This window comes from Lithobates pipiens, unplaced genomic scaffold (assembly GCF_037356315.1).
Source record: "Lithobates pipiens isolate NorthernLeopardFrog02 unplaced genomic scaffold, aLitPip1_a1.2 Scaffold_8, whole genome shotgun sequence".
Classification (NCBI taxonomy): domain Eukaryota; kingdom Metazoa; phylum Chordata; class Amphibia; order Anura; family Ranidae; genus Lithobates; species Lithobates pipiens.
This window is the reverse complement of record NW_027507903.1, coordinates 434,926,490-434,953,428: the sequence shown is the minus strand read 5'-3', so window position 1 is coordinate 434,953,428 and position 26,939 is coordinate 434,926,490. Positions and strand designations below refer to the sequence as shown.

General features: G+C 47.7%; 1 protein-coding gene across 6 annotated transcripts in view; it reads right to left on the bottom strand.

The window, feature by feature from the left end:
* Positions 1–26,939, bottom strand: part of LOC143964536 (E3 ubiquitin-protein ligase RNF213-like) — a 955,032-nt gene that overhangs the window by 556,066 nt on the left and 372,027 nt on the right. For all 6 annotated transcript variants that reach the window (XM_077474321.1, XM_077474324.1, XM_077474323.1 and 3 more), the window contains exon 18: positions 9,767–9,950. In XM_077474321.1, the coding sequence (XP_077330447.1) occupies positions 9,767–9,950 (184 nt within the window). The remainder of the gene's footprint in view (positions 1–9,766; positions 9,951–26,939) is intronic.

Sequence of the window (26,939 nt, the reverse complement as noted above, 5' to 3'; positions counted from 1 at the left end):
TCAGATGTTTAGTATTCTGTAGGTACTGTAGATTCTTATGATCAGTAAAGATCGTTATGGAGTGAGGGGCACCTTCCAAGAGATGACGCCACTCCTCCAACGCCAATTTAATTGCGAGAAGTTCCCGATCACCAATGGCATAATTTCTCTCTGCCTGAGAATTTTTTTTGGAGAAGAACGCACATGGTTGACGTTTCTTCTCAAAGTTCTGAAGAACCACAGCTCCCACCCCCATCGAAGAAGCGTCTACTTCAATAAAAAATGGGTCCTCAGGATTTGGTCTCCTCAAGAGAGGTCCAGAGACAAAGGCCTGCTTCAGATCGTGAAACGCAGAGACAGCCTCGGGAGGCCAGTCTTTGGCATTCGCACCCTTCTTGGTCAAAGCGATAATAGGCGCGGCAATGGAAGAGTAATTCCTTATGAACTGCCTATAATAATTTGTGAAGCCAAGAAAGTGCTGTGTGGCCTTGAGTCTAGCGGGAAGAGGCCAGTTGGTAATGGCTGAGACCTTTCCGGGATCCATGCGAACACCTGCACTAGAAAGAAAACATCCCAGAAACAGAACCTTGGAACATTCAAAGGAACATTTCTCCATCTTGGCATAGAGATTGTTCTCTCTAAGGCGCTGAAGTACGGTGCGTACATGGTTTCTGTGAGCAGGCAGATTTTTGGAAAAGATGAGAATATCATCCAGATAGATGACAACAAACTGGTACAGTAGGTCCCTGAATATTTCATTGATGAAGTTTTGGAACACAGCTGGAGCATTACACAAACCAAAAGGCATAACCAGGTTTTCGTAATGCCCATCCCTAGTATTAAACGCAGTCTTCCATTCGTCACCTTCCCGTATTCGAATGAGATTGTATGCACCTCTGAGATCCAACTTAGTGAAAATTGAAGCCCCCTTCAACCTGTCGAATAGCTCAGATATTAGAGGTAAGGGGTATCAGTTTTTAATAGTCACTGCGTTTAAACCTCTATAGTCGATGCAGGGTCTGAGGGTACCATCATTTTTGGCAACGAAAAAGAACCCTGCTCCTGCAGGCGATGAGGATTTCTGGATGAAACCTCTCTCCAGATTCTCGGCGACATACTCAGACATGGCCTGGGTCTCTGGAATGGACAGAGGGTAGGTACGACCCCTGGGCAGGGTTGCTCCAGGGACAAGGTCAATAGCACAGTCAAAGGATCTATGGGGAGGAAGCACCTCAGCAGACTTCTTACAGAACACATCCCGGAAATCGCTGTATGCCGCGGGAAAATCAGACGATATGGATGTGGTAGCAATGGGAAGTTTCCCCTTGGGGCTCACCTTGAGAAGACAGGATGAGAAACACGAAGGACCCCAAGCCAGGATCTGCCCAGAGACCCAGTCCACATGTGGTGAGTGGAGCTGTAGCCAAAGAAGGCCCAATACAATGGGGGTAGAGGCCTTGAGAAGGATGAGGAAGGAGATCCACTCCTGGTGGAGTATCCCTACCGACATCCTAATAGGTAGCGTCTGGAAACGGATAGGACCCCCTGGGAGCACAGTGCCATCAATTGCCGAGACTACCAGTGGCGTAGTGAGGGGAGAAAGGGTAAGCTTCATAGAAGAAGCAGTTCCCCAGTCCATAAAATTGCCGGAAGCTCCGGAGTCCAGATATGCTAGGACCGATTGGGAAGAAGTGCCTACATGGAGGAACACCGGAAGAAGAAGACGAGGAGGTGATGTTTCTGGGTCCAATACTCCACCTTCCAAATGTATTACCCGAGCGTTTTCCGGACGAAGCGAGCAAGAGTCACGAAACTGACCATTGCCCCCACAATAAAGACACAAGCCCAGAGTTCTGCGTCTATCACGTTCTTCGGGGGTTAGTCTGGTCCGGCCCAGCTGCATGGGTTCCTCAGCAGACAGAGGATGCTTCACAGGGCGATGGGAAAAAAGCTCAGGCTGACTAGGACCTAGGGGGTGCTGGCATCTTTTTTCTAAGGACCTCTCCTGGAAACAAATGTCAATCTGATTGCATAAGGAAATTACATTGTCCAGACCGGCGGGGATAGCTCTTCCTGCTAATTCGTCCTTCACTCGGTCAGAGAGGCCATGTAAAAAGGTTGCGACCAGGGCCTCATTGTTCCAGCTCAATTCCGCTGTGAGGATATGGAACTGAAGTGCATATTGTCCCACTGAACAAGATTCTTGGCGAAGGCGTAAAAGGGCACTAGCCGCAGAAGAAACCCGAGCTGGCTCCTCGAAGATATTGTGAAAGAGCTTCAAGAAGTTGGGCAGGCTGGAAACCACTGGATCATCTTTCTCCCACAGGGGAGCAGCCCAGGCTAAAGCTTCACCGGAGAGGAGGGAAATTATATAGGCTACCTTTGCCCAATCAGACAGAAAGTTTTGAGGCTGGAGCTCAAAATGAATGGTGCATTGGCTGAGGAAGCCCCTGCAGGCCTTGGAGTCCCCAGAGAAATGGGACGGAGCTGGCAGTAAAAATGAATGCATGGATGCGACTGGTGCGATAGGTGCAGTTGCAGACTGTACTTGAGGCTGCAGGTTCGGGGTCCCCAAGGAAGCCTGTAGCTGCTCGAAGTGGGAAGCCAGATCTTGAAGGAATCGCATCACCTGAGTCTGATTAGATTCCTGGGTTTCAAGTCTCCGAAATATGCCCTGCAAAGGATCGACTGCAGGAAGCGGCACATCAGCCGGATCCATGGCTGATCAAACTGTCAGGTCACCTTGAGGCCAGGTGACAGATGCACACCGTAGGGATTAGGAGTGCACCGCAAGGTTGTGGATCCTACAGCTGACTGCTGCGGACGGGGATCAAGGTGATAGGAAGGCAGGGCCGCCAGAACACCAAGATGGATCCCCCCGGGGTTAGAGCGTAAGATTCCCTGGGGCACGGAGTCTAAGAGCCAGCAGGTGTTCACCAGAGCCTCGAGTGGTGAGGATGGACTTGGCTGCAACTGGCTCCAGGTCGCGACCCCCAGGGTCCCCCAGCTCACACCCACAGTAGGCAACAGGAGGATAGGGATGGTCAGGGACAAAGCCAAGGTCGGGGCCACAAGCAGACAGGAATAGTCAGAGACACGCCAAAAGGTCAGGATCACAGGCAAACAGGGATTGTCAAGGACACGCCAAAGTCGGTAACGGAATAACAGCAGAGCACACGGCAGCTAACAGGAAGCTAACACACAAAGGTTGATCAGCAGGGCTGGCCTGCAGTGCACAGGTTAATATAGAGATCTCTGATAGGAGCTAGGGTGGAGCCATGCCAGAGGATGGATATAAAAGCAGTCAGGTGAGGGCCGGCTGGTCTCTAGAAATGAACACATGGAGACAGGTAAGCAGACGAACTCTATTGCATAACCATGACAACTGGATTATACCATTCTATCACTTAGCACTTGGCACTTTGCACAAAGACACCCCCGAAAATCAAAGTGACAAAAATTATGCAGCAGGCTAGTACATTTTGCTGAAATTGCTGCAACTCAAAATGGTACTCAGTAGTTTGCATGCCCCCCACGTGCTTGTATGAACATCTGACAATGCTGGGGCAGGATCCTAATGAGATGACGGCTGGTGTCCTTGGGTATTTCCTCCCAGATCTGGACCAGGGCATCACTGAGCTCTCGAACAGACTGAGGTGCAACCTGGTGACGTCGGATGGACTGAAACATAATGTCCCAGAGGTGTTCTATTGGATTAGGTTAGGAAAGTGTAGGGCCATTCAATGGTATTAATTCCTTCATTTTCCAGAAACTGGCTGCATACGCTCGCCACAAGAGGCCGGGCATTGTTGGAGGAACCCTGGACCCACTGCACCAGCATAGGGTCTGACAATGGTTTCGACAATGGGTCCACGGATTTCATCCCAATACCTAATAGCAGTCAGGGTGCCATTGTCTAGCCTGTAGAGGTCTGTGCGTCCCTCCATGAGTATGCCTTTCCAGACCATCATTGACCCAGCACCAAACAAGTCATGCTGAACAATGTTACAGGCAGCATACAGTTCTCCATTTCTTCTTCAGACCCTTTTACATCTGTCACATGTGCTCAGGGTGAACCTGCTCTCATCTGTGAAAAGCACAGGGCAACAGTGGTGGATCTAACAATCCTGGTGTTCAATGCAAATGCCAATTGAGCTCCAGGGCCCACTAGAAAGCTCGGGCCCTTAGGACACTCTCATGAAGTCTGTTTCTGATTGTTTGGTCAGACACATTCACACCAGTGACCTGCTGGATGTAATTTTGTAGGTCTCTGGCAGTGCTCATCCTGTTCCTCCTTGCATAAAGGAGCAGATACCAGTCCTGCTGATGAGTTAAAGCGGGAGTCCGCCGTTTTAAAAAAAAAAAACAGCAGCTACAAATACTGCAGCTGCTGACTTTTAAAATAATGACACTTACCCGCCCAGCGCGCCCGCGATGTTGGCACCCGAAGCCGATCTCTCGATCGTCTCTCGGGTGCTGCTGCCGCCATCTTGGGTATGGGAATCAGGAAGTGGAGCCTTGCGGCTTAATTTCCCAGTTCCCTACTGCGCATGCGCGAGTCGCGCTGCGCAATAAGGATGGTCCCCGCTGTCTCTGGGATCCGTGTGTTTCCCAGCAGGCAGCGGGGGACCTTCGGAAAGGGGCGTAGATTCTGCAGAATTTACACCGGAAGTGGGTGCAGATACCTGTACTGTACAGGTATCTGCACCCCCCTCCCCCCTGAAAGGTGCCAATTGTGGCGCCGGATGGGGGGGAGGGTTCCAATGAGTGGAAGCTCCATTTAAGGGTGGACCTCCGCTTTAAGGACCTTCTATGGTCCTGTCCAGCTCTCCTAGAGTAACTGTCTGTCTCCTGGAATCACCTCCATGTTATTTGAGACTGTACTGGGAGACACAGCAAACCTTCTGGCAATGGCTCATACCTGTAATGATGTGTCACCCTGGAGGAGTTGGACTACCTGTGCAATCTCTATAGGGTCCAGGAATTGCCTCATGGTACCAGTAGTGACACTGACCCTAGCCAAATGCAAAACTAGTGAGAAACAGTCAGAAAAGATAAGAAGGGAAAAAAAATGGCAGTGGTCTCTTTGGGCGGGGGGGGGGGGGGGCAGCTTATCTTAGAAGGGAGAATAAACTCATGGTTCAACTCCCCAGGCCCATCTTATGTGTATGTATCACCCTGAAGTCTAGGCAGGGTTGCTCCTAAATTTACCTGCCAGGTATAGTTCCCTTGGCCAATTGTTAGGGATCAATTGATTTCACCCTAAGTCTGGAATTGCTGTAGTTCTCTCTTCTGTCCCTGGGTGGCCGGGTACCTGGTGACATTAGAGAAGACAAGGGTGATGCAAGGACAGATTGGGAGTATATGGGGTGTCTCAGCCAATGGGCAGGGTTTTTCTAGGACCCCTTAGCCTACAGGGAAAACCTATATATTTGGGTGGAGTCAGGTGATTGATATTCTGGGCCACCTGGATAGCTGTCTGGGTGAACATGTGTTGTGTTGTCTGGGCTGCTAGGCCGGAGTTTGGGCTTATCCCAGGCACAACTGGCTACTAGGCTGCCTGAGGGCCTATCCAGAAGCAAAGGAGCAGTGTAGGGTTGGGATTGCGGCTTGTAGTCCAACCAGAAGTGATGGTTCTGCCGGACAGAGAACCTGTTGTGGTTGGAGGTAGAGGGGAAGCTGTTACCACTGCGGGACCATCCACCTTGTTACCAGGGACCACAGTGAGTAGCTGAAGCATGTATCGGAGCAGTATTCTCACCAACCAGAAACTTCAGCAGGTGCCAAGCCAGCGACCCAGCCAGTAGGGTGATGCTTAAGGAGTTTCTGGAGTGCCAAGAAAGGGACCCAGCAAGGAAGTGGGGATGACACTTGAGGAAGATACTAAAGTAAGAAGATTAGAAGAGCTCACGAGATTCAGTGGCAGTGAATCAGCAAGTCTAGTGAGAGAGACTAGGAGCTCAGTGGGCTGAGAATCTACAAGAAGTGATTGTATAAACGTAAAGGAGTTTGTTACAATTTGTGTTAGGAACTGTTCTAAGACTGTTGTCATAGAAGACTGCACATGCTTTTCTGCATGGCTGTCTACCTGTAGAAGTCTTGGAGTCTGCCAATTGACATTGAAACTACCTAAGGGTGTCCTGCGAGACACAGGGACTACTTGGCTCCTCTACAGCTGCCCTGTGTTTAGTCTGTTTTTAGCTGCAAGTTTATGTTCTCCACTACATAGTGAGTATCTCTTGCATATTTCATCTGGGCTATTATCTATGTCATTACTGCCTCCTTTTTTAACTTCCCTTCCCCCTCTCCCCCCTCCCCTCTTTTCCCCCTCCATCTTTCACCCACCCTCCTTTTCCTCCCCGTCATTTCTCTTCACTTCCCGCCTCCCTCCCCCCTCCGCCCTTAATATCTTTACTATTAAGATAATCAAAAGGACCTGATTTTTTCGAACGTGGTATTTGCTTCTATTATGGGCACAAATGGCCTATCCTAATCAATAGAGAGACTTTTCCTGTCTATACTTTGTTACAACACTGTCATCATGTTATGTACCCCCCCATAGTTGTATGGTTAGCCCCTTTCTGCCTATTGTGTAAATTGTATTTATGTTTTTTCTTTTCCTCATCTAATAGTCACCATAAATTCTCCTGAAGAAGCGCATGGCGCATAACATGTAGAGCACAATCAAGTACACATCGCTTTACCGTTTCATAACCAAACTTTGGGATCTACTGTTACTATGGAATGCTCCTATCTTTCTTTAAATTCCATGTAGTTTTATCAAGGTTATATATAGTTGCAATAACTTATCTCTTGGTTGATATATCGATTGTGGATTTTAATCAATGTTTTCTTTGTATTTACTTATTATAAATACAATTGATATTTTTCTATATACTCTGTTTTGTTGTGCCTAAAAAGACCAAGCTCTTACTACCCAAATTCTTCTTAATGTTTCTGTACCACCAAGGCTGCTTTCACACTGGGGTGTCAGCGGTAAAGCGCCGCTATTTTTAGCAGTGCTTTACCATAGTTTTTGAGGAGGTTTTCAGCCACTAGAGGGGCACTGCTAGTTTAACCCCTGCTAGTGGACAAAAAAAGGTTAAAACTACCTGTAAAGCGCCACTGCAGTGGCGCTTTGCCAGCAGTTCGGCGGAGCTGCCCATTCATTGATCCAAACCTTCACCGCTCCAAAGATGCTGCTTGCAGGAGTTTTTTTAACGTCCTGCCAGCACATCGCCCAAGTGCATTCACACTGAGACTGCAGGGGAGCCGTTTTTCAGGAGCTTTACAGGTGTTATTTTTAGCCCAAAAGCGCCTGAAACACGCCTCAGTGTGAAAGGGGTCTTACAAAGTTGGCTGCATGCCCAGATTTTGTTTATAGATGTGTTGATAAATTCAAATGCATCTGTGCCTGATGTGATTGGATGTAAAGTTTATCCCACCCTGTGTCTCTATGCCAACAAGTAGAGGGGAATTGTCTCCAGAAATATATATTTGTGTCTGTGCTTTAAATAAAGTCTTATGCTGTTATCCACCTACATTAAGTTACGGCTAGTGACTGGGTGCTCTGAGGGATCTTGGATTGTGCTTGTACCGGGAAAATAAAGCTAATATAGGATGACATACTCCTCAACAGTATGGGGTCCGTCAAAGCCTCCACCTGTAAAATTATTCTTGTTTTGGAGGTTGTCTCATTGTTGCCCATTTATTGCAATTGCTTATGTCATTAACACCAAAGCAGCTGAAACTAACAACCCCCACTTCTACTTAACTGGCCAGATCAATATCCCAGGAGTTTAATTGACTTGACGCTATACTCCGATTAAAAAGTGTTCCTTTAATTTTTTTCAGCAGTGTATATTTATATATTTGAATTCCTATCTTTCCATCCTTAGCCCATAATTTCAGTAGGATATGTTTTTTTTATTGTGTTCCATTATCCAACATATACTCCTCATTTTCCCAGATTTGCAGTGATATCACTTACTATTTCATATATAAACTCTGTGATCTCATATATGCTGTACATTCTATTTGTTTTCATCAACAGTGACTATACCTGTTTCGAACCTTTTATCCCCATATTCACCTCCCGTGGTGTTATACATATACCTATAGCTTTCCATATGACATTAGGGATTAGACCTATATAATATGTTTTTAATATTATTGTTCTTTGATTTTAATTCTACCTTTTTTACTTTTTTTTTTTACACAGGACCCTTAAGGTCTCACACATTCTACATGCTGATAATTAAGTACTGTATTTTTATTGTATGTATACATGATGTCAATGTGTGCCCATAGTGTGGTGAGCCTTTCTTGAATCTTTTGCATCATCTTTGGGTGTGAGGTGGTGCTGGCCTGCTGGGCGGTGTTGTCCACCAGTACCGCTGCCCATAAATACCAACAGCAACATGACTGCCACAAGGCCAGGATGAAGGAGCATGCATGCTCCGAACGTGCGCCACACCCCCCTGCCTCAACTTCCAGTACCATGCTCTAGCTGTCAGTAGAGTGTCTCTATGGGGAATTGTGTAAGCCCAGGAGCACTGGAATCCATCAGCTCAACCAAAGCTGCCCACCAACATATGGACACAGCACACAGTGGGACCATTACCAACTATTGCAGCAGGACTCATTGTTGACATGCAGTATAAACGCTCTGCTTAATGGGAGTTGCCAATCTTTTGATTAAAGTTGTTTCAACTGACTTATTACAGCCAGATGGCACTGCTTGTTGGTGAGCCTTTCTTGAGTCTTTTCCATCATCTTTGGGTGTGAGGTGGTGCTGGCCTGCTGGGAGGTGTTCTCCACCAGTACTGCTGCCCATAAATACCAACAGCAACATGACTGCAACAAGGCCTGATGAAGAAGCATGCATGCTCCAAAAGTGTGCCACGCCCTCCTGTCTCAACTTCCAGTACCATGCTCTAGCTGTCAGTAGAGTGTCTCTATGGGGAATTGTGCAAGGCCAGGAGCACTGGAATCCATCAGCTCAACCAAAGCTGCCCACCAACATATGGACACAGCACACAGTGGGACCATCACCAACTATTGCAGCAGGACTCATTGTTGACATGCGGTATAAAAGCTCTCCTTAATGGGAGTTGCCAATCTTTTGATTAAAGTTGTTTTAAATGACTTATTACAGCCAGATGGTGCTGCTTGTTGTTCCGTTTCGATCTCTTTTGACTGCACAGTTTAGAGGCCATCAGAAGAATGACATGGCCCCTCCAAATACCAAATACACCCTATGTTCTCCCTTCTCATTTGAGGGACAGCTGCATTTAATAAAAATAGGTAACATGTGGCTGATAGAGAAAATTACTACAAAAATGTTACTTATTCTCCCTGGAGTAGAAGCTCTGAAGAGGGGATGTGATCACAATACACATATCTTTAAATGGCAACTATCACTGGGGAAAAAGAAAACTATTTATTCTAAGGTGTCCAAAGAGGACACAAGGCAACACCATGACGCTGGACAAAAAGTGGTTCAATAATAAACTTCATGCAGGGTTCATTACTGTTAGTGCATTAAAGGCGTGGAACTCCTTTCCACAGTTAGTGGTGTCCTCAGGGAGTGTAGATAAAAACTTTTAGATTTGTATTTCAGAAAAACAAACACATAATGCATAGGGATATGGAAATTGTTAGTAACATACACACACATACACAGGTTGAACTGGATGGAACAATGTCTTTAGTCGACTTTACAAAATTCGTAACTATGAAATTCTGACTAAAAAACTAGATACAAAATAGATTTTTTAAGACTTACCATAAAGTTTAAACATGTAGGTAGCATCAGGCCATTTTAATAAATGTTCTAGAACCTCACCACTGTCTTTAACGTGATTGCCTTGGTCATCCCTTGGCCATGAATTTTTTATAACACTTGATAACAAAAGGCCAAAGTTTCCTAAAGTTTTAGGGTTTAAATAGCTCAAAATATTTCTTGTTTTCTATGTAATAAAGAAAGAGAAAACTTAGCACAGGAAAGTTAGTTAACAACATATTTAGAAATTACATCTACGCATTGGAATACTTTAGTAATTACAATGAATTTTTTTACCAAAAATATACTATATGGTCAAAAATATGTGGACACCTGACCATCACACCTTTATGGGCTTGTTGGAAATTCTATTTCAATATGATGGTCATTAATATGGATTTGGGCCACCCTTTGCAGTTATAGCAGCCCCACTCCTCTGGGAGGACTCTCCACAAGATTTTGGCGTGTGTCCATGGTAATTTGTGCAGATTCAGCCAAGAGTATTTGTGAAGTTAGCTATGATGGACAAGACGATTTGGCTCACAACATTTCAAATGATCCAAAAGGTTTTCAGTAAGGCTGAGGTCAGGGCTCTGTGCAGGTGATGTGAATTCCTCCACCAAGCACAATGAGGAATAGAAAAGGAAATTCACCAAACCACAAAGTTGAAAGTGTACAATTGTCTAAAGCTGTCTTTGTATGCTGTATCATTAACCGTACCCTTTTACTGGAAACACCTGAGCTCAGTAATTGGGAAAAGGGTGCATAAACTTTTGATTATATAGTGTAGCTGTAGCTTGGTGAGACTATTTGAACAATAAGACCCCTTTCACACTGGGGCGTTTTTCAGGCGTTGTTCAGGCGCTTTAGCGTTAAAAAAAGCGCCTGTAAAGCACTTGAAAGAAGCCGCAACTGCAATCCCAATGTAAAAGCCTGAGTGCTTTCACACTGAGATCCCTTTCACACTGGGGCATTTTTAAGGCGCTTTAGCTTTAGAAAAAAGCACCTGTAAAGCACCTGAAAGAAGCCGCAACTGCAATCCCAATGTAAAAGCTTGAGTGCTTTCACACTGAGGCTTTGCGCTGGCAGGGCATCAAAAAAAGTCCTGCAAGCAGCTTCTTTGGAGCGCTTTTGGAGCGGTGAATACATCGCTCCTAAAGCGCCCCCTCCCATTGAAATCAATGGGTAGCACCTGCAAAACGCCTGAAAAGCGCCTGAAAAGCGCTTTTGGCAGCAGCGTTTTGTGGGCACCTTTAACCCTTTATTTGGCCACTAGCAGGGGTTAAAAGCGTCCCAATAGCGCTCGAAAACGCTGGTAAAGCACTGCTAGTTTAAGCGGCGCTTTACAAGCGTTTTTTGGGCGCTGACATTGCGAAAGGGCTCTTAAAGCACTTGGGCTTTCACATTGGGATTGCAGATGAGGCTTCTTTCAAGTGCTTCACAGGCGCTTTTTTTAACGCTACATCGCTTGAAAAACGCCTGAAAAACGCCCCAGTGTGAAAGGGGTCTAAAGCATTCTAACAGTTAGCTTATCATGCTATATTTGATTTCTAACACCTCTAGTGTCTGTAGAAGTAATAAAAAGCATACGAAAGAGAAAAAAAAATGTACTGTCCCTGTACTTTCAAAAATCACAGCGCTATGCATTCCTGCAAAGCATCTTAGCAGATACAGTAAGTTTAAACCCTATTTTGGTTTCTTTATTTTTGAATGCTCTACTCTCTGCTTCAGTAATCTATACACTTAAATAATAATCTCTATAACTGATTGAATTGTGGGGAGATAGCTTAAGTCTTAGCCCTTGTACACACGGTCGGAAATTCCGATGGAAACAGTCCGATCGGATTATATTGTCGGAAAATCCGATCGTGTGTGGGCTCTATCGGACTTTTTCCGTCTGTAATTCCGACAGAAAAAATTTGAGAGAAGGATCTCAAATTTTCAGACAACAAAATGCTGACTTTTTCCGATCGCTTGCCACGCATGCTCAGATCAAAGTACGAGAACAAAGCTATTAGCTACTAGGCTGAACGTAGTCCCGTCGGAATGAATTAACGTCATCACGTTCCGAATGATCGGATTTTCCGACAACTTTGTCCTACCGTGTGTATGCAACACCAGTTTCGGACAAAATCCGTTGGAAAAAATCCAACGGATTTTGTGGTCGGAATTTTCGGCCGTGTGTACAAGGGCTTAGAGTCTAGTAGCTTGGTAGTTAGTGACTCGATTCAAATGACATCCAAAAACTTGTGTAGATCATAAAAGATGAATATCAGATAGGTCAAAAAATCTTAGTGTGTCCAGCTCCAGCAGAATTATGAACATGTGGTGAATAGGGACTAACAATGAAGAAGATGAGAGGGAGTAACTACATAGCTACAGAGTGGGGCAGGGAGAAAATAATCTAAGCCATGTACATAAACGGCCAATCGAGAGTAGCGCCATTGCTGGTGGATGTACCCGAATATCACTCGGAGCTGCTGCCTGTGAGCGCAGGGCACGATCTGTGCCCACTGAGTTCACCGTATACAGCCGAACACAGATCGCTGTACTAGGCCGCTGTGGGTGGCTCTGATAACATGTGATCGCTGATTGGGCAATCAGCAATCACATGCAGTAGTAAACAAGATGTAATTTCCTGGCATCATTGTTTACTACTGTGATCTCTGAAACTGGTCACAGAGATCACATGGTATATTGCCATTTACAGCAGTCTTGTACCATGTGCCAGTTGTGACCAATCATAGCTCATACAGTATCTCCCAATGGCTGCAGGAATACAACTGAAGGGAGTGAGAAATGATTGCTTTTACAGCCATCCTTGCTGTAAAAGCAATCACAGTGTTAAAAAAAATCCTAATCACCCTTCTAAAAAAGTAGTGGCACTATGGTGAATGTACTGTTAGGTTGACAGTATGAAAATACATATTTTTTTTAAAAAGTTAAAAATGTCAAAAAAAAAAGAAAATGTTTAAAATTATAATTTTTTTTCTTTTTAACTCACTGTCACCAGTCAGTGTCCCTAATCACCACCGCACCAATTAGTGTTCCTGATCACTACCACACTGGTTGCAGTGTCCCTGATCACCGCCACACCATTTATAGTGTCCATGATCACCGCCACACCAGTTATGGTGTCTGTGTTTACTGCAACACTATTTATGGTCTCCCTGAGACCAGTAACAGTGTTTGTGTTCACCGACATGTCAGTTACGATGTCTGTGATCACCGCCAGGCCAGTTACAGTGTCCATGATCACCACTATGCCAGTTACAGTGTCTGTGATCACCACTCCACCAGTCCCAGTGTCCCTGTTCACCCTAACACCACTCATATTGGGCTCCATTCCTGAAGTGGTATCTACCACTTTAGCAAATGTAGTAAAATACTGCATAGCGTTTTTCAAATTTTTTTATGCCATACACTAAAAAAACAAAAGACTTCTAAAATATCGCATGTAGTATTTAAAAAAAATATGCAGTGGGGCGCATGCGCGAAGCCTGACATGAAGGACGCTTCCTGCTAGTGCTCCTCACTCCCTGCCGCCACATCGGGAGATATCTGAACCCGAATCTGAGCCCGTTCTACGCGGTACCGCTTCCCTAACCGCCTTAGCACCGGGTGGAATGGTACTAACGGGACACCAGGGCAAGCATAAGCCGAAACCAATCAAGGAAGCCCTTGCCCGTGCCTCGTCCAAAATGGCGGCGAAGGCCCTAGCAAGCCAGCGAGCGGCGTCTCCACCCAGACGGGAGCAAAACCTGTATATCGCGTCTCCACCCAGACGGGAGCAAAACCTGTATATCGCGCCGACAGCTCTCCTCCACTGCCATCGTCTGGTATGTCCCAAAATGACTTCCTCAAGCATATGGAGACCATGCTCCAAAAGGCACTGAAAACCAGATCTGAACAAATTACAGACAGACTCTCGAGGGAGATCCGAGAAATCGGCCAACGTACAGCAGATTTGGAGTCTAGGGTTGATGACATCGAGCTCACTCTGCATGAGCATGCCCAAGAGCACGCAGCCCTCAGGGAGGAGAACACGACCCTACTTTCCCGCTTGGAGGACGCGGAAAACCGCTCACGCAGGTCCAATCTTCGGATCCGCGGAATTCCGGAATCTATAGACGATGTTCAATCTTTCACTACGGCCTTGTTCCAGGAGCTCGCCCCCTCTATCCCAATCGAACGTTTAGAGTTCGACAGGATTCATAGGTCCCTCATAGGGCCCTCACCCGTCGTCAGGCCGATGGCCCGCCGCGAGACATTATAGTCAAACTACATTTCTTCCGAACGAAGAAACAACTCCTTACAGCGGCTCGTAACAAGGAGTCCTTGTTGTTCCAGGAACATACCTATCAACTCTTCGTGGATTTGGCTCCCCTTACCATTGCCAAACGACGAGCCATGAAGCCACAGCTACAGATCTTAATGCAACATCACTTGAAGTACGCTTCCCGTTTGCCATTCAATTCACCCATCAAGGTCAGCAGCATACTTGCACGACTCCGGAGTCTCTCCAGCGCCTGCTAGAATCCCTCCACCTGGCTCCTCCGGAGGACAGATCCGAAACCTACTTGCCTCGGACCCCGGCCCGCTCGGCGGTGCACCCCTACTTAACTACTCCATGTCGTAACCTACCGGGCCCATCTTCCATTCGCAGAGGCACCCCAGCGACTGCCAAAGACTCCACTCCCAAGTCCCGTCCTCCCCGCTGAGACGTTTGGGGTCATTTTCTTATTTTTTTCTCCTCTAGTGACCCCCAGTGCCTCCCCCTGTCTCCGCAGGTTTCTGGAGGCTGTAAGGAGGATGGTCACCTACTCCCGTGCTGGGGATTCCCCTTCACCGCAATTTGGAGTTCTGCTATCCGGTTGATACTACCTCCTTCCTTTTTCCTGTTTCCTTTTGTTACACCCCAATGTTGCACAGGGGCTCAAGTAAGCTGGGACGATCCCCTCGTGTTTTTCCCTTTCCTTTCTTTTGCCTAATCAGGTTCATAACCGGATCTTCTTTATGTGACTACCATCCTCGGCTGATCCCCTGTTATGTACGTAACTGTAATTATAATGCAATTGAAGTGGGTTATATACATGTTTTCTATACTCATGATACTGGCTTAGTTCTACTTGATCACCCTTGAGAGGTGTTTGCTAACCTTGTGATTATTGCATTCCCTCCCCCCCCTCCCGCTATCTAGTATACCTCCCTCCCTTCCCCTCTTCCCCTCCTTCTCCCCCTGGCCCCCCTTCCTAATATTCTCCCCCTCCCGCCCTCCCTCCCCCCACCCACCCGCTCCCACTTGTTCCCTCTCTCTCCCCTTCTCCCCTCTCTCTTCTTTACCCTCCATCTCCCCCTCTTCCCCCCCTCCCTTACCTCTCTTCCCCCTATCCCCCCAACTACTGTCTTTCCCTCACCCCCCCTCTTGGGCCCCCTTCTTCTTTTTCTCTCCACCCCCCTTTTTTTTTGTCCCTTATTCCCCCCTCTCCCTCCCCCCCTCCTTTATACCTCTACCCCCCCCCCCCCTTGGGTTTCCCCAGCCTTTTGCTATAAGGTACTGCCATATCTACCATGTTAACTATTTTGGTGGTTCATGTCCTATATACTGGTTTTGTTGCATTATATGTTATGTTCCTTTACATATGTTGTTGTTGCATTACACAATTGTTGTGACTCCCCATTGGCGGCGGGGAGCTGTCACTGCTCCCACGTTTTTCAATGCACCCTCTCCTGGGCTGTTTTTTTCCGGTCCCGGAGTTCGAGCATTGCCTAGTTGGGCGATTTAGCCTGGCTCTCCTGTGCTCCTATCGATATCTGTTTCGCCTTACATGTAGAGCTCTACCTTTTTTCTCCTCTTTCTCTTCCCCCCCTCTTTTTCTAGCTACACTCTCCCCTCCTACCTTGGGCAGGTCGGCTCCCACGGTCTCAACATTCCGTCATAACTCCTCTCCCACTCCCAATAAATGGCCCCTTTGAATATACTCTCCCTTAACGTCAAGGGTCTTAACTCCCCTAACAAGAGGGTTAAGGCCTTTCAGCACTTTGCGTCCCTGAAGGCTCGGATCGTAGCTTTACAAGAGACTAATTTTTCCAGCCACCAAGCCCCGAAATTCTTCAGTTCCCGATACCCCCAAGTTTATACCCCCAAGTTTATACGCCCTCTGCCTCAGTGGTTTCCTATTATGCCCCAAATGGTAACCCTAACCCTTTTTTCACGGTTATTAAAACGCACTGCAAGGGTACGCTATTTATCTGTGGTGACTCTAATCTGACGTTACACCCTCATCTAGACAGGTCGCCATATACCGCGGAACACCATTCCCTTTCAGCCCAATTTCGTAAGCAGTTACAAATGGCATCCCTCCTTGATACTTGGAGGAGGTGCAACCCCTTGAAAAGAAACTACACTTTCTACTCTTACCCACACAAGTCTTTCTCGAGAATTGATCATATCCTGACCCCAATAGCTTCCTTCCCGACGGTTCTACACTCCACCATATGCCCAATCCCCTGGTCTGATCATTGTGCGGTGATTACCACTATCTCCTCGTTGATCCCTCAGGCCAGAGACAGAGCCTGGCGTATGAACGAGGCACATCTCACTAACCAATCATACTGCTTCGACATTCGGCTTGCCCTCACGGAATACTTGCAGCACAACACCACCCCCGAAATATCCCCGGTGCTTCTTTGGGAAGCACATAAACCCGTTATTAGGGGTAGCTGCATCTCCCTTGCTACCCAACTCAAGAGAGATAGGCAGCTGAGACAGCAGCAACTAGAAGCAGACTACCATCGCCACTTTCTCCAGTTCCAACGCTCACCCACTGAATCTCATAGGATAATTTTCGAAAAGACAAAACTTGAACTAGATCTCCTGATGGCTGAATCGGCGGACAAAGCTTTACGCAGATTCAGCCACACAATATACACCAAGGCTAATAAACCGGATACCTTTATGGCTCTGTGTCTTCGTCAGCCTGACAGGCTTTGGAAACCTATCTGACTCAGACTAACCAAGGACTCCCTTACCAGCAACCCTATTAAGGTGCTTGCTGAGTTTCGTAAGAGGTTGGCTGACTTATACGCGGACAAAACTCAGTTTTCACCTCAGCAGGCAGAGTCCTGTCTTCAGGATCTGCCCCTACCTAAACTACCACAATCTGCTAAAGAATCAGTTGATAGCTTGATCTCGGCTGAGGAAGTACTCAGGGCCATAAAGTCCCTTAAACCCCACAAAAGCCCAGGTCCAGACGGTCTGCCCAGTAACTACTACAAGATATTTTCAGACATACTGGCCCCACTTCTTGCTAGCTCATTTAACGCACTACTCCGACAACAAGCCTTTGGCAGTGACACCCTGACAGCTGCTATATCCATGATCCCTAAGCCTAATACTGACAACACCATCTGGTCCAATTTCTGACCCATATCCCTTCTCAACGTGGATATCAAGATCCTAGCCAAAATTCTAGCTTCACGTCTTAACCCATTTATTGGTGCTTTGATCCATAGGGATCAAGTGGGATTTATTCCTAACAGGCAGGCCAGCGACAATATTCGCCGTGTTGTTCTCCTGCAGCACCTAGCAAAATCACGCTTCATCCCCATGCACCTCCTGTCACTAGACACAAGAAAGGCGTTTGACACTATCTCCTGGCCTTACTTGCATGTATTTTAAAGCGTTGGGGTTTTGGACCCCACTTCCTTCAATGGATCGCATCACTATACACTAACCCTCGGGCCTCAGTTAAGTATTCCGGTTTTAGCTCTCAGAGCTTTCCAATACAGAGGGGTACAAGACAAGGGTGCCCACTGTCACCGTTGCTCTTTGCCCTGGCTATTGAGCCACTGGCAGCAATGATCCAGACAAATCCCAATATCCGAGGCCTGGAGATAGCCTCAACTACCCATAAATTATGTCTATTTGCGGACGATGCCCTATTATTTATCACTTCCCCTCACACTACTATCCCTAATTTAGTCCAACTCCTTGACAAGTTCGCTCAAATTTCAGGTCTGGAAGATAACCAAGCTAAATCTAGGGCTCTCAGTGTGTCTCTGCATCCGGCTACCGTTGCACTTCTTCAGGGGAATTTCCCATTCCAGTGGGCTAACTTCTCTATCTCCTATCTGGGCGTCAATCTAACCAGCGACCCGGCGGACCTGTTCCGCACAAACTATCTTCCTATGCTGAAACACCTCTCTTCTATGCTTCAGGAATGGCGTCCCCTCCGTATTTCTTGGATGGGGCGTATTGCTGCAGTCAAAATGTCCCTGCTCCCTAAACTCCTGTACCTATACAGGGTCCTCCCTATATCAGTACCACCCTACTTTCACCGTATTATCCAGAGTCGAGTGTCTCAGTATATATGGGGCTCCGTAAGACCGAGGGTACCTCGATCGGTTTTGCTCCGCCACAACCGGGCTGGGGGTTTAGGGGTCCCACATTTCTCTCACTATTACCACGCAGCCCAACTCGCCCAAATCTCAATGTATCATGCCAAATATGAAATCCCTATATGGGTGTGCCTCGAGGCAATAGATCTCCACCCTGTCCCCCTCACAAACCTCCTTTGGCTTCCCCCCTGCACGCGGCCCTATATCCAACCCTCTGACCCTTCACTCGCTGAAAATTTGGGACAAGCTGCGGGGCCATTTAAACTAATGTCCACACATTCCCCGCTCCCTTCTTTTTTGGGACACCCACTGTTCTATCCTGCTTTCACTGAACCTGCCTCGTTCCAGGCCTGGGCCCAGGCAAACCTAACCCGCATTTGTGATCTGGTGTCAAACGGTGTAGTCAAAACATTCCCGTCCCTTCAAGCCCAAGCCCAACTTCCCCATAGGGAATGTTTCCGTTATCTCCAAATATCCCACTTTGTGCGGGGGATCATTCGCGCTAGTGTGGGACCTGATACACTATCGTTATTTGAACGAATTTGCGATTCAGACCCACATGCCCCGGGCATCATATCCCAACTCTACGTTCACCTTACTTCTCCTCCTGCGGCAATTCTGCTTTACGCCCAACGTTGGGCCGATGACCTATCTCTGGCTCTGGACACGGAGGACTGGGCTGAGGTTTGGCTTAACACTAAGGTCTCATCGCAAAATATTGTTGCCCTTGAAGCGAGTTATGAGGTTCTCATGAGATGGTACCTGGTCCCAGATAGGATAGCAAAGTTCCTGCCGCCCTACTCGCCCAACTGTTTCCGTGGCTGCGGAGACAGAGGCACTCACAAACATATTTGGTGGACCTGCCCGATAGTACAACGTATCTGGGCAGCAATATTCCAAATGATATCCAAGCTGACCCGGGAACTGCTAGATCCTGACCCAGCACTGGCCCTTCTAAACTATTACCCAAACTCTTTCACCAAAGCACAGACACGCCTCACTTTACAGCTCACCACCGCAGCTAAACAAACAATTGCCAAAGCGTGGAAAACCCCTGCCATCCATGTTGCTGAAGTTAAGAATAGGGTCACACAAGCTATGATCCATAGCAGAATAGAAGCCACCGTTCTAGATACTTTTCCCCCGACACTCTAAAATTTGGCAGCCATGGATCGACCACTTCTTGCCACCGAATTTTGACGGGTCTTGGTTGGTGCCATAGCTCTACATACTCCCTTGAACAAATATTGAGAGTTGACCCCTGTAGGTTTACCATGGGCCGGCCTGCCCCACTCCCTTTTCCTCCCTTCCCTCTCCTCACTGGATCTTATCCCTCTTTTCTAACCTTTCCCCCCTCTCTCCCCTCTCTCTTCCTTCTCTTCTTCTCTTCCCACCTTTCATCTAGTTGCTTTTCTACTTCTTAATACTTTCTCTCCGCTTGTGCTACTAAATGTGGTGACATACGCGTGTGTTAGGTGCGGCTTTACCAGGCATAGCGCTTTTTATACACTGATGTACCATCCAGTATGAATGTTGACAGAACAAAGGTTCTCACCCTGCCATGGTCCATATGTCTCCTGATGGACATTGTAGTATGAGAATTTCCTTCCAGACTGTTTATGGTGCATTCCATCTGATACAACTGTATTGGCGTTACCTTCTCAGGAAAGGTTATACATTTGAATTCTTTTTTTTCTTTCTTTACCTGTTTTCTAACCTCCTCTGTTATACTATATGCATATGGAAATGTTGTTGTCTTTGTACTTTTTGCATATGTTACCAATAAAATCTTTGAAAAGAAAAAAATATGCAGTACAGTGAAGAAGAATTAGAACCCTTGTCAGTTTGTATTGCTAATAAAGAGGTAAACTGGTTTAAACTGTGGAAATATGCCAACTCATTAAGTCAGTGTGGTCCCTGCAGTGCATGTATTAATACAAAAGAAAAAAACGTGACTAGAATACCAGTCAAAACTAGCTGCTTTCACAGAAAACACGTGGTGTATAAAAAATAACTAGGTTAACCACTTGCCGACCGCCGCACGACGATGTACGTTGACAGAATGGCACGGGCAGGCATATGGGCGTACATGTACGTCCCTGCCTTCCCGTGGGTGGGGGGCCCGATCGGACCCCCCCCCCCGGTGCCAGCGGCGGTCGGTATCCGCTCAGGAGCGATCCGGGATGAGGGGGCGGCCATTCATTCATGGCCACCCCCTCGCGATCGCTCCTGACGAATGGAAGTGCAGCATTACATCACTTCCTCTCCTGTAATGTAAACAAAGGCAGAGGAAGTGATGTAATCTATCCTCGTGTCGGTCTTTTTCGTTCCGGCACCGAGGAGAGAGGATCGGTGAGTTGCACCTAACACTACACTAACAGTAGAACACGCCAGGCACACTTTTCACCCCCCCTTCACCCCCCGATCACCCCCCCAATCACCCCTGCACCCCCAGTCACAGTGACACCAATTGCATTTTTTTTTTTTTTTATTATTGCATTGGTGTCATTTGTGACTGTAATAACTGTTAGGGCAGTTAGGGTTAGCCCCCTTTAGCTCTAGGGTACCCCCCTAACCCCCCAATAAAGGTTTAACCCCGTGATCACCCCCCGTCGCCAGTGTCACTAATAAGCGATCGTTTTTCTGATCGCTGTATTAGTGTCACAGGTGACGCTAGTTAGGCAGGTAAGTATTTAGGTTCGCCGCCGCTTTTTATAGCGTCAGGGACCCCCATATACTACCGCATAAAGCCCCCTGATTGCCCTCTAGTTAACCCTTTCACCAGTGATCACCATATAACTGTTACAGGTGACGCTGGTTGGTTAGTTTTTTTTTTTTTAGTTTCAGGGCACCCGCCATTTATTACCTAATAAAGGTTTAACCCCCTGATCACCCAGCGGGTGATATAAGTTTGAGGGTCAGATAAGGTCTGCGTCGCCCCAGGCAGCGTCAGGTTAGTGCCAGTACCGCTAACACCCACGCGCAAAGCATACACCTCCCTTAGTAATATAGTATCTGATCAGATCTATATTAGCGTTGCCAGCATTTTAGGTTTCCCAAAACGCATTGTTAGCGGGATCAGCCCAGATACCTGCTAGCACCTGCGTTTAGCCCCTCCGCCAAGCCCAGCCCAGCCCACCCAAGTGCAGTATCGATCGATCACTGTCACTTACAAAACACAACACACATAACTGCAGCGTTCGCAGAGTCAGGCTTGATCTCCGCGATCGCTAACAGTTTTTTTTGTAGCGTTTTGAAACAGTCGCTGACAGGCTAGGTGCTTTTTTACCTGTGAGTCTCACTAGTGTACCCCTAAATTTAGAGCCCAAAATGGCAAAGCGAAGGTACACTAGTGAAGAGGCCTACACGTTTCTGAGCATGACAGATAGTGAAGAGGACGTCACTCATCTGTCAGATTCAGGCTCAGAATACGATCCTGTAGAGGACAGCGGCTCCATGACAGATAGCTCTGGCGACGGAGATGAGGTCCCTGTTAAGGGCAGGTGTACCCGATCCCGAATGTTTTCTGTTGTTCAGGTGGAGGAACCGCAGGTCACTCGTATGGAGCAGAGACGTACTAGAGCCGCTCATCCTTCTGGTGAACTGGCAAGCACCAGCGGCCTAGTACACCCTGGACGTACATCCAGCACTGCAGTAACACGTGGTGACGTGGCGAGTCCCATAAGTGCAGTTCAAGCTGGCGAGGTGGCAAGCACAAGTAGTGTCCCGCTGCCACCAAGACAAAGACAAAGACAGGCCCGTCGTACCCATAGTGCCCTTCCTGCAGAATTCGCCAATCCTAATTGGGTGCCCACCACTTCTGCAGAACCCGTACTTCCCCCATTCACTGGCCAACCTGGCATTAACGTGGAAACAGTTCATTTTACGACACTTGACTTTTACTCACTGTTTTTCACCGAAGATCTCTATAGATCTATTGTGGACCAAACCAATTTGTACGCTGGTCAACACATCGCCACTATTCCCCAGTCCGCCCTTGCCAGACAATGGAAACCAGTTACGGTTTCCGAATTTAAAATCTCTCTGGGCCTCTCCCTCAACATGGGCATAACCAAAAAGAGTGAGTTGCGGTCATATTGGTCCACTGACCCAATTCACCATATGCGCGTGTTCTCTGCTTCTGTGTCCAGGGCACGATACGAGCAGATTTTGCGGTTCATGCACTTCAGCGACAATGAACTCTGTCGTCCTCGTGGAGACCCTGAATACGATCGGCTCTACAAAATTCGGCCCCTCATAAACCACTTCAACCAACGTTTTGCAGACTTGTTTACTTCCCATCAAGTTGTCTGCGTTGATGAGTCCCTGATTAAATTTTCTGGTCGCTTGTCATTCAAACAATACGTTCCCAACAAGCGTTCCAGATACGGGGTCAAGATGTATAAGCTCTGTGACAGGGCCACAGGCTATACACGTAGTTTTATGGTTTATGAGGGTAAAGATAGTCACGTAGAGCCGGAGAACTGCCCTGACTACATAGGAAGCGCTGGCAAGATAGTGTGGGACATGGTGTCACCCTTATTCGGAAAGGGGTACCACTTGTACGTGGACAATTATTACACAAGCGTGCCACTGTTTAGTCACTTGTTTGATCAGCAGATTGGAGCATGTGGCACCGTGCGACCTAATCGCCGGGGCTTTCCCCAGCGGCTTGTAGAGTCCCGTCTTAGGCTGGGGGAGAGAGCCTGCTTGCGCAGTAATAATTTGCTCGCTATGAAGTGGAGGGATAATAAGAATGTTTTCGTTCTTACCTCCCTTCATGCAGACACGACGGTCCAAATTCCTACGGCGACTGGTATTGTGGAGAAACCCCTCTGTGTCCACAAATATAACCAAAATATGGGAGGGGTGGACCTCAATGACCAGTTGTTGGCGCCCCTATCTAGTTGCCCGTAAGGCCAGACGCTGGTACAAAAAAGTATCTGTTTATTTATTCCAATTGGCTATACTGAATGCTTATGTGCTACACAAAGCTTCAGGACGGACTGGATCCTTCCTTAAATTACAGGAGGATATCGTCAGAGCCCTTCTGTATCCAGGCGGTGCTCCACCTCACGTTCCCCAACCAGATGCAGTAAGCCGGCTGCATGAGAGGCATTATTCTTATGTCATTGTCAGGAAGATCCTCCTCACGGACGTCCGAGCGGCGAAAGTCGCAGAAGATCTCTTGCCCAGTTCCAGGTGCGTTACCGCGATCGGCGGTGCGCGCGTGCGCGTGCACGTGCGCGCGCGTGCGCAGGTGCGCGCGCGGCCGTTTGACGCAAATTGGCGCCAATAGCGCTATTTAAACTGGATCCATGCCTCACTGCCTTGCTGCCTGATCAACAGCGTTCCTGTGCGTCCTGGTGATCCGTATCTGAATCTGAACCTGAACCTGTACCTGTACCTGTACCCTGATCCGTATCGAACCCGGCTTGTTTCCGATTCTGCTGTTTGCTGCCTGCCCCCCGACTTTGGCTTGTACCCGACTACTCTTCTGGATTCCGTTTCTGTATCTGATCTGCCCGCCTGTGCCTGACCTGGACTGTTACACCATCCGTCAACTGTAAGTTGCTTGCTGTTGTACTATAGGACACCTCCCAGTCCTCCGCAATATTTGGCTGTACTCCTTCTGCGTTTGTAGCCTTCTACCTTTGGCCACAGACTACTGGACTCTTCCGCTTCCGCTTATCCATTGCACCTGCATCCGTTGTTGGACTACAATACCCCTTGTATGTCACCTCCTGCAATCACTTGTATGCCGTTGCTGGACTACAGGAACCCTTCTGCTGTCTGCTGGACCTTATCTCACCTTTGCCTGCATTCAGACACCGGACTACAATACACCTCCTCCTTCAACGGTCTTCTGCCTTTACCATCTGCTATCCAGTCAGGCACTTGTGCCCCTCTGTGCTCCTGAGCCCCTGTCACAACTACCAGGGTCTCTCGAGTCAGAGGTCTACGAGAGGCCACTCCCTGCACTCCGGGCTCTGCTTAAAGGTACGTGACAGTATCAGGCAGCCATGTCTGAGCCCACGCAGGGAGATTCGGCCATGGATGATTTATGCCGTCATCTTGCTGGACTTACCCAGGCTGTTAAATCTCTACAAGAAGGCTATTCTCGATTGGAAGAGCGTGTCCAGGTCTTATCTACCACAGGCCCTACCGTGTCGGGAACTTCTTCTGCGCCATCAGTGGTTATGTTACCCCCTGAACCCAAGGTCCCAACTCCGGAGAGGTTTTCGGGAAATCGCAGCAAGTATAGAGCTTTTCGCAATGCCTGTGAATTGTTTTTTGCACTTCAACCCAGAACCTTCTCTCTAGAATCCACTAAGGTGGTTTTTGTTATCTCTCTCCTACTGGGTGAGCCCCAGGCTTGGGCCCACCGCCTTTTGGAGCAAAAGGAAGCCTGCCTTAATAACCTGAATACCTTTTTTCAAGCCATGGGTTTGCTCTATGAGGATCCTCAGCAGGCGGCCACAGCGGAAGCAGCTTTATATTCTCTTCAGCAAGGCCGCAGAGCGGCAGAGGACTATGCGTCTGAATTTCGGCGCTGGAGTTCCGATACTACCTGGAACGATGCTGCTCTGCGATACCAGTTTCGCATGGGACTCTCTGAACCTCTAAAGGATGAATTGGCCCGGGTGGGTGTTCCAGCAACTCTTGAAGCCCTTATCAACCTCTCCATCCAGATAGACAGACGCTTGAGAGAACGGAGAACAGAACGCACTGCCGGGCCGTCCCGAACAGTCTGGATGTTACCCCGTGTACCTAATCCCCCTGCACATCCTGCTGCTGACACGCCTGAACCCATGCAACTGGGCTTACTTAGACCAACGCTCACCACCAAGGAACGACAACGCCGGCAGCTCAACAATCTGTGTCTTTACTGTGGAGAACCCGGACATTACGTGAGATCCTGTCCTGCCAAATTCCATAAGCATTCTTCTGTATCTTCTCCTGTTTTACCTGCTGTGCCTAGTAATGCTACTCACCTGGCTGTTCCCGTCTCTCTTCAGCTACCCGGAGGGAACATTCAAGTCCCCGCAATAGTTGATTCTGGAGCGTGCAGTGGATTTATGGACTTATCGTTTGCCCAAAAGTTCCAAGTGCCCTTACGGCCCAGGGCGAAAGGGTTGTCTGTACACCTTGCCGATGGGTCAGCTATCAAATCAGGACCAGTGACACAAGAGACATGTCCTTTGACTGCTACCATTTCCGGTAACCATCAGGAACAACTCTGCCTGGACATTATTGAATCTCCCCTTTTCCCTATCATACTGGGTATGCCCTGGCTTCGGGCACACAACCCGCAAATAGACTGGTCCACCGGAAACATTTTCTTTTTCTCCCCCTATTGTCGTCAACACTGCTTTCAAGAATCAACTAAGGTTTCACCCCATTTAATGTGCATGGAGACCGATGTTGAGACTCGCCAGCACGTTCCTGAGACCTACCATGACTTCCTGGACGTGTTCAGCAAGAAGGGGGCAGAAACACTTCCCCCTCATAGACCCTACGACTGCCCAATTGAGATCCTTCCCGGAGCCGAAATCCCTTTCGGGAGAATATTTCCCTTAACAGAAGTGGAATTGGAGACTCTCAGGACTTACATTGACGACAATCTGAAAAAGGGGTTCATACGTCCTTCTACGTCCCCAGCTGGGGCAGGAATCTTTTTTGTAGAAAAGAAGGACCATTCTCTCCACCCTTGTGTTGACTACCGGGACTTAAATAAAGTTACAGTCAAGAACCGGTACCCACTGCCTTTGGTACCCGAATTATTCCAGCGCCTTGGATCAGCTAGTATCTTCACAAAATTGGATCTTCGCGGAGCCTATAATTTGGTCCGTATCCGAAGCGGGGACGAATGGAAGACTGCCTTCCGCACCCGCTTCGGACATTTTGAATATCACGTAATGCCCTTTGGGCTATGCAACGCTCCTGCGACTTTCCAGCATTTTGTGAATGATATCTTTAGAGATTTTCTCGACCTGTTTGTTATAGTATATCTGGACGACATCTTAATTTTCTCCCCCTCTCTGCCAGCTCACAGGGAACACGTTAAGAAGGTTCTCACTCGGCTTCGCCAACACGGCTTGTACGCAAAACCTGAGAAGTGCGAGTTTGAACGTCGCAGCATTCAGTTTTTGGGGCTGATTATTTCGGTGGATGGAATCAAGATGGATCCGCAAAAAGTTTCGGCCATCCTGGACTGGCCAGCCCCTACTGATAAAAGAGGAATTCAACGCTTTGTGGGGTTTGCGAATTTTTATCGAAAATTCATCAAGGGATTTTCTACAATCATCGCTCCAATCACCAGATTAACGAGACAAGGTATCAAGTTCCAGTGGACTCCGGAGGCACAGGCCGCATTTTCTTCCCTTAAAGAACAATTTGTATCAGCATCTGTCCTGAAGCATCCTAATTCTGCGCTACCCTACATCCTTGAGGTGGATGCATCCGAAGTTGCAGTGGGAGCAGTCCTTTCTCAGAGACAGGGCCCAAAGGCTTTATTGCACCCAGTGGCGTTCTTCTCACGTAAATTGTCTGAAGCGGAAAAGAATTATGATGTCGGGGACAGGGAGTTACTCGCTATCAAAGCCGCACTTGAGGAATGGCGCTATCTCCTGGAGGGAGCAGTCCATCCCATTCTGGTATACACTGACCACAAGAACTTAGAGTATTTAAAGACTGCTAAGAGGCTGAAGCCGCGTCAGGCCAGATGGGCACTGTTCTTTACAAGATTTTCCTTCCACATAACCTATAGGCCCGG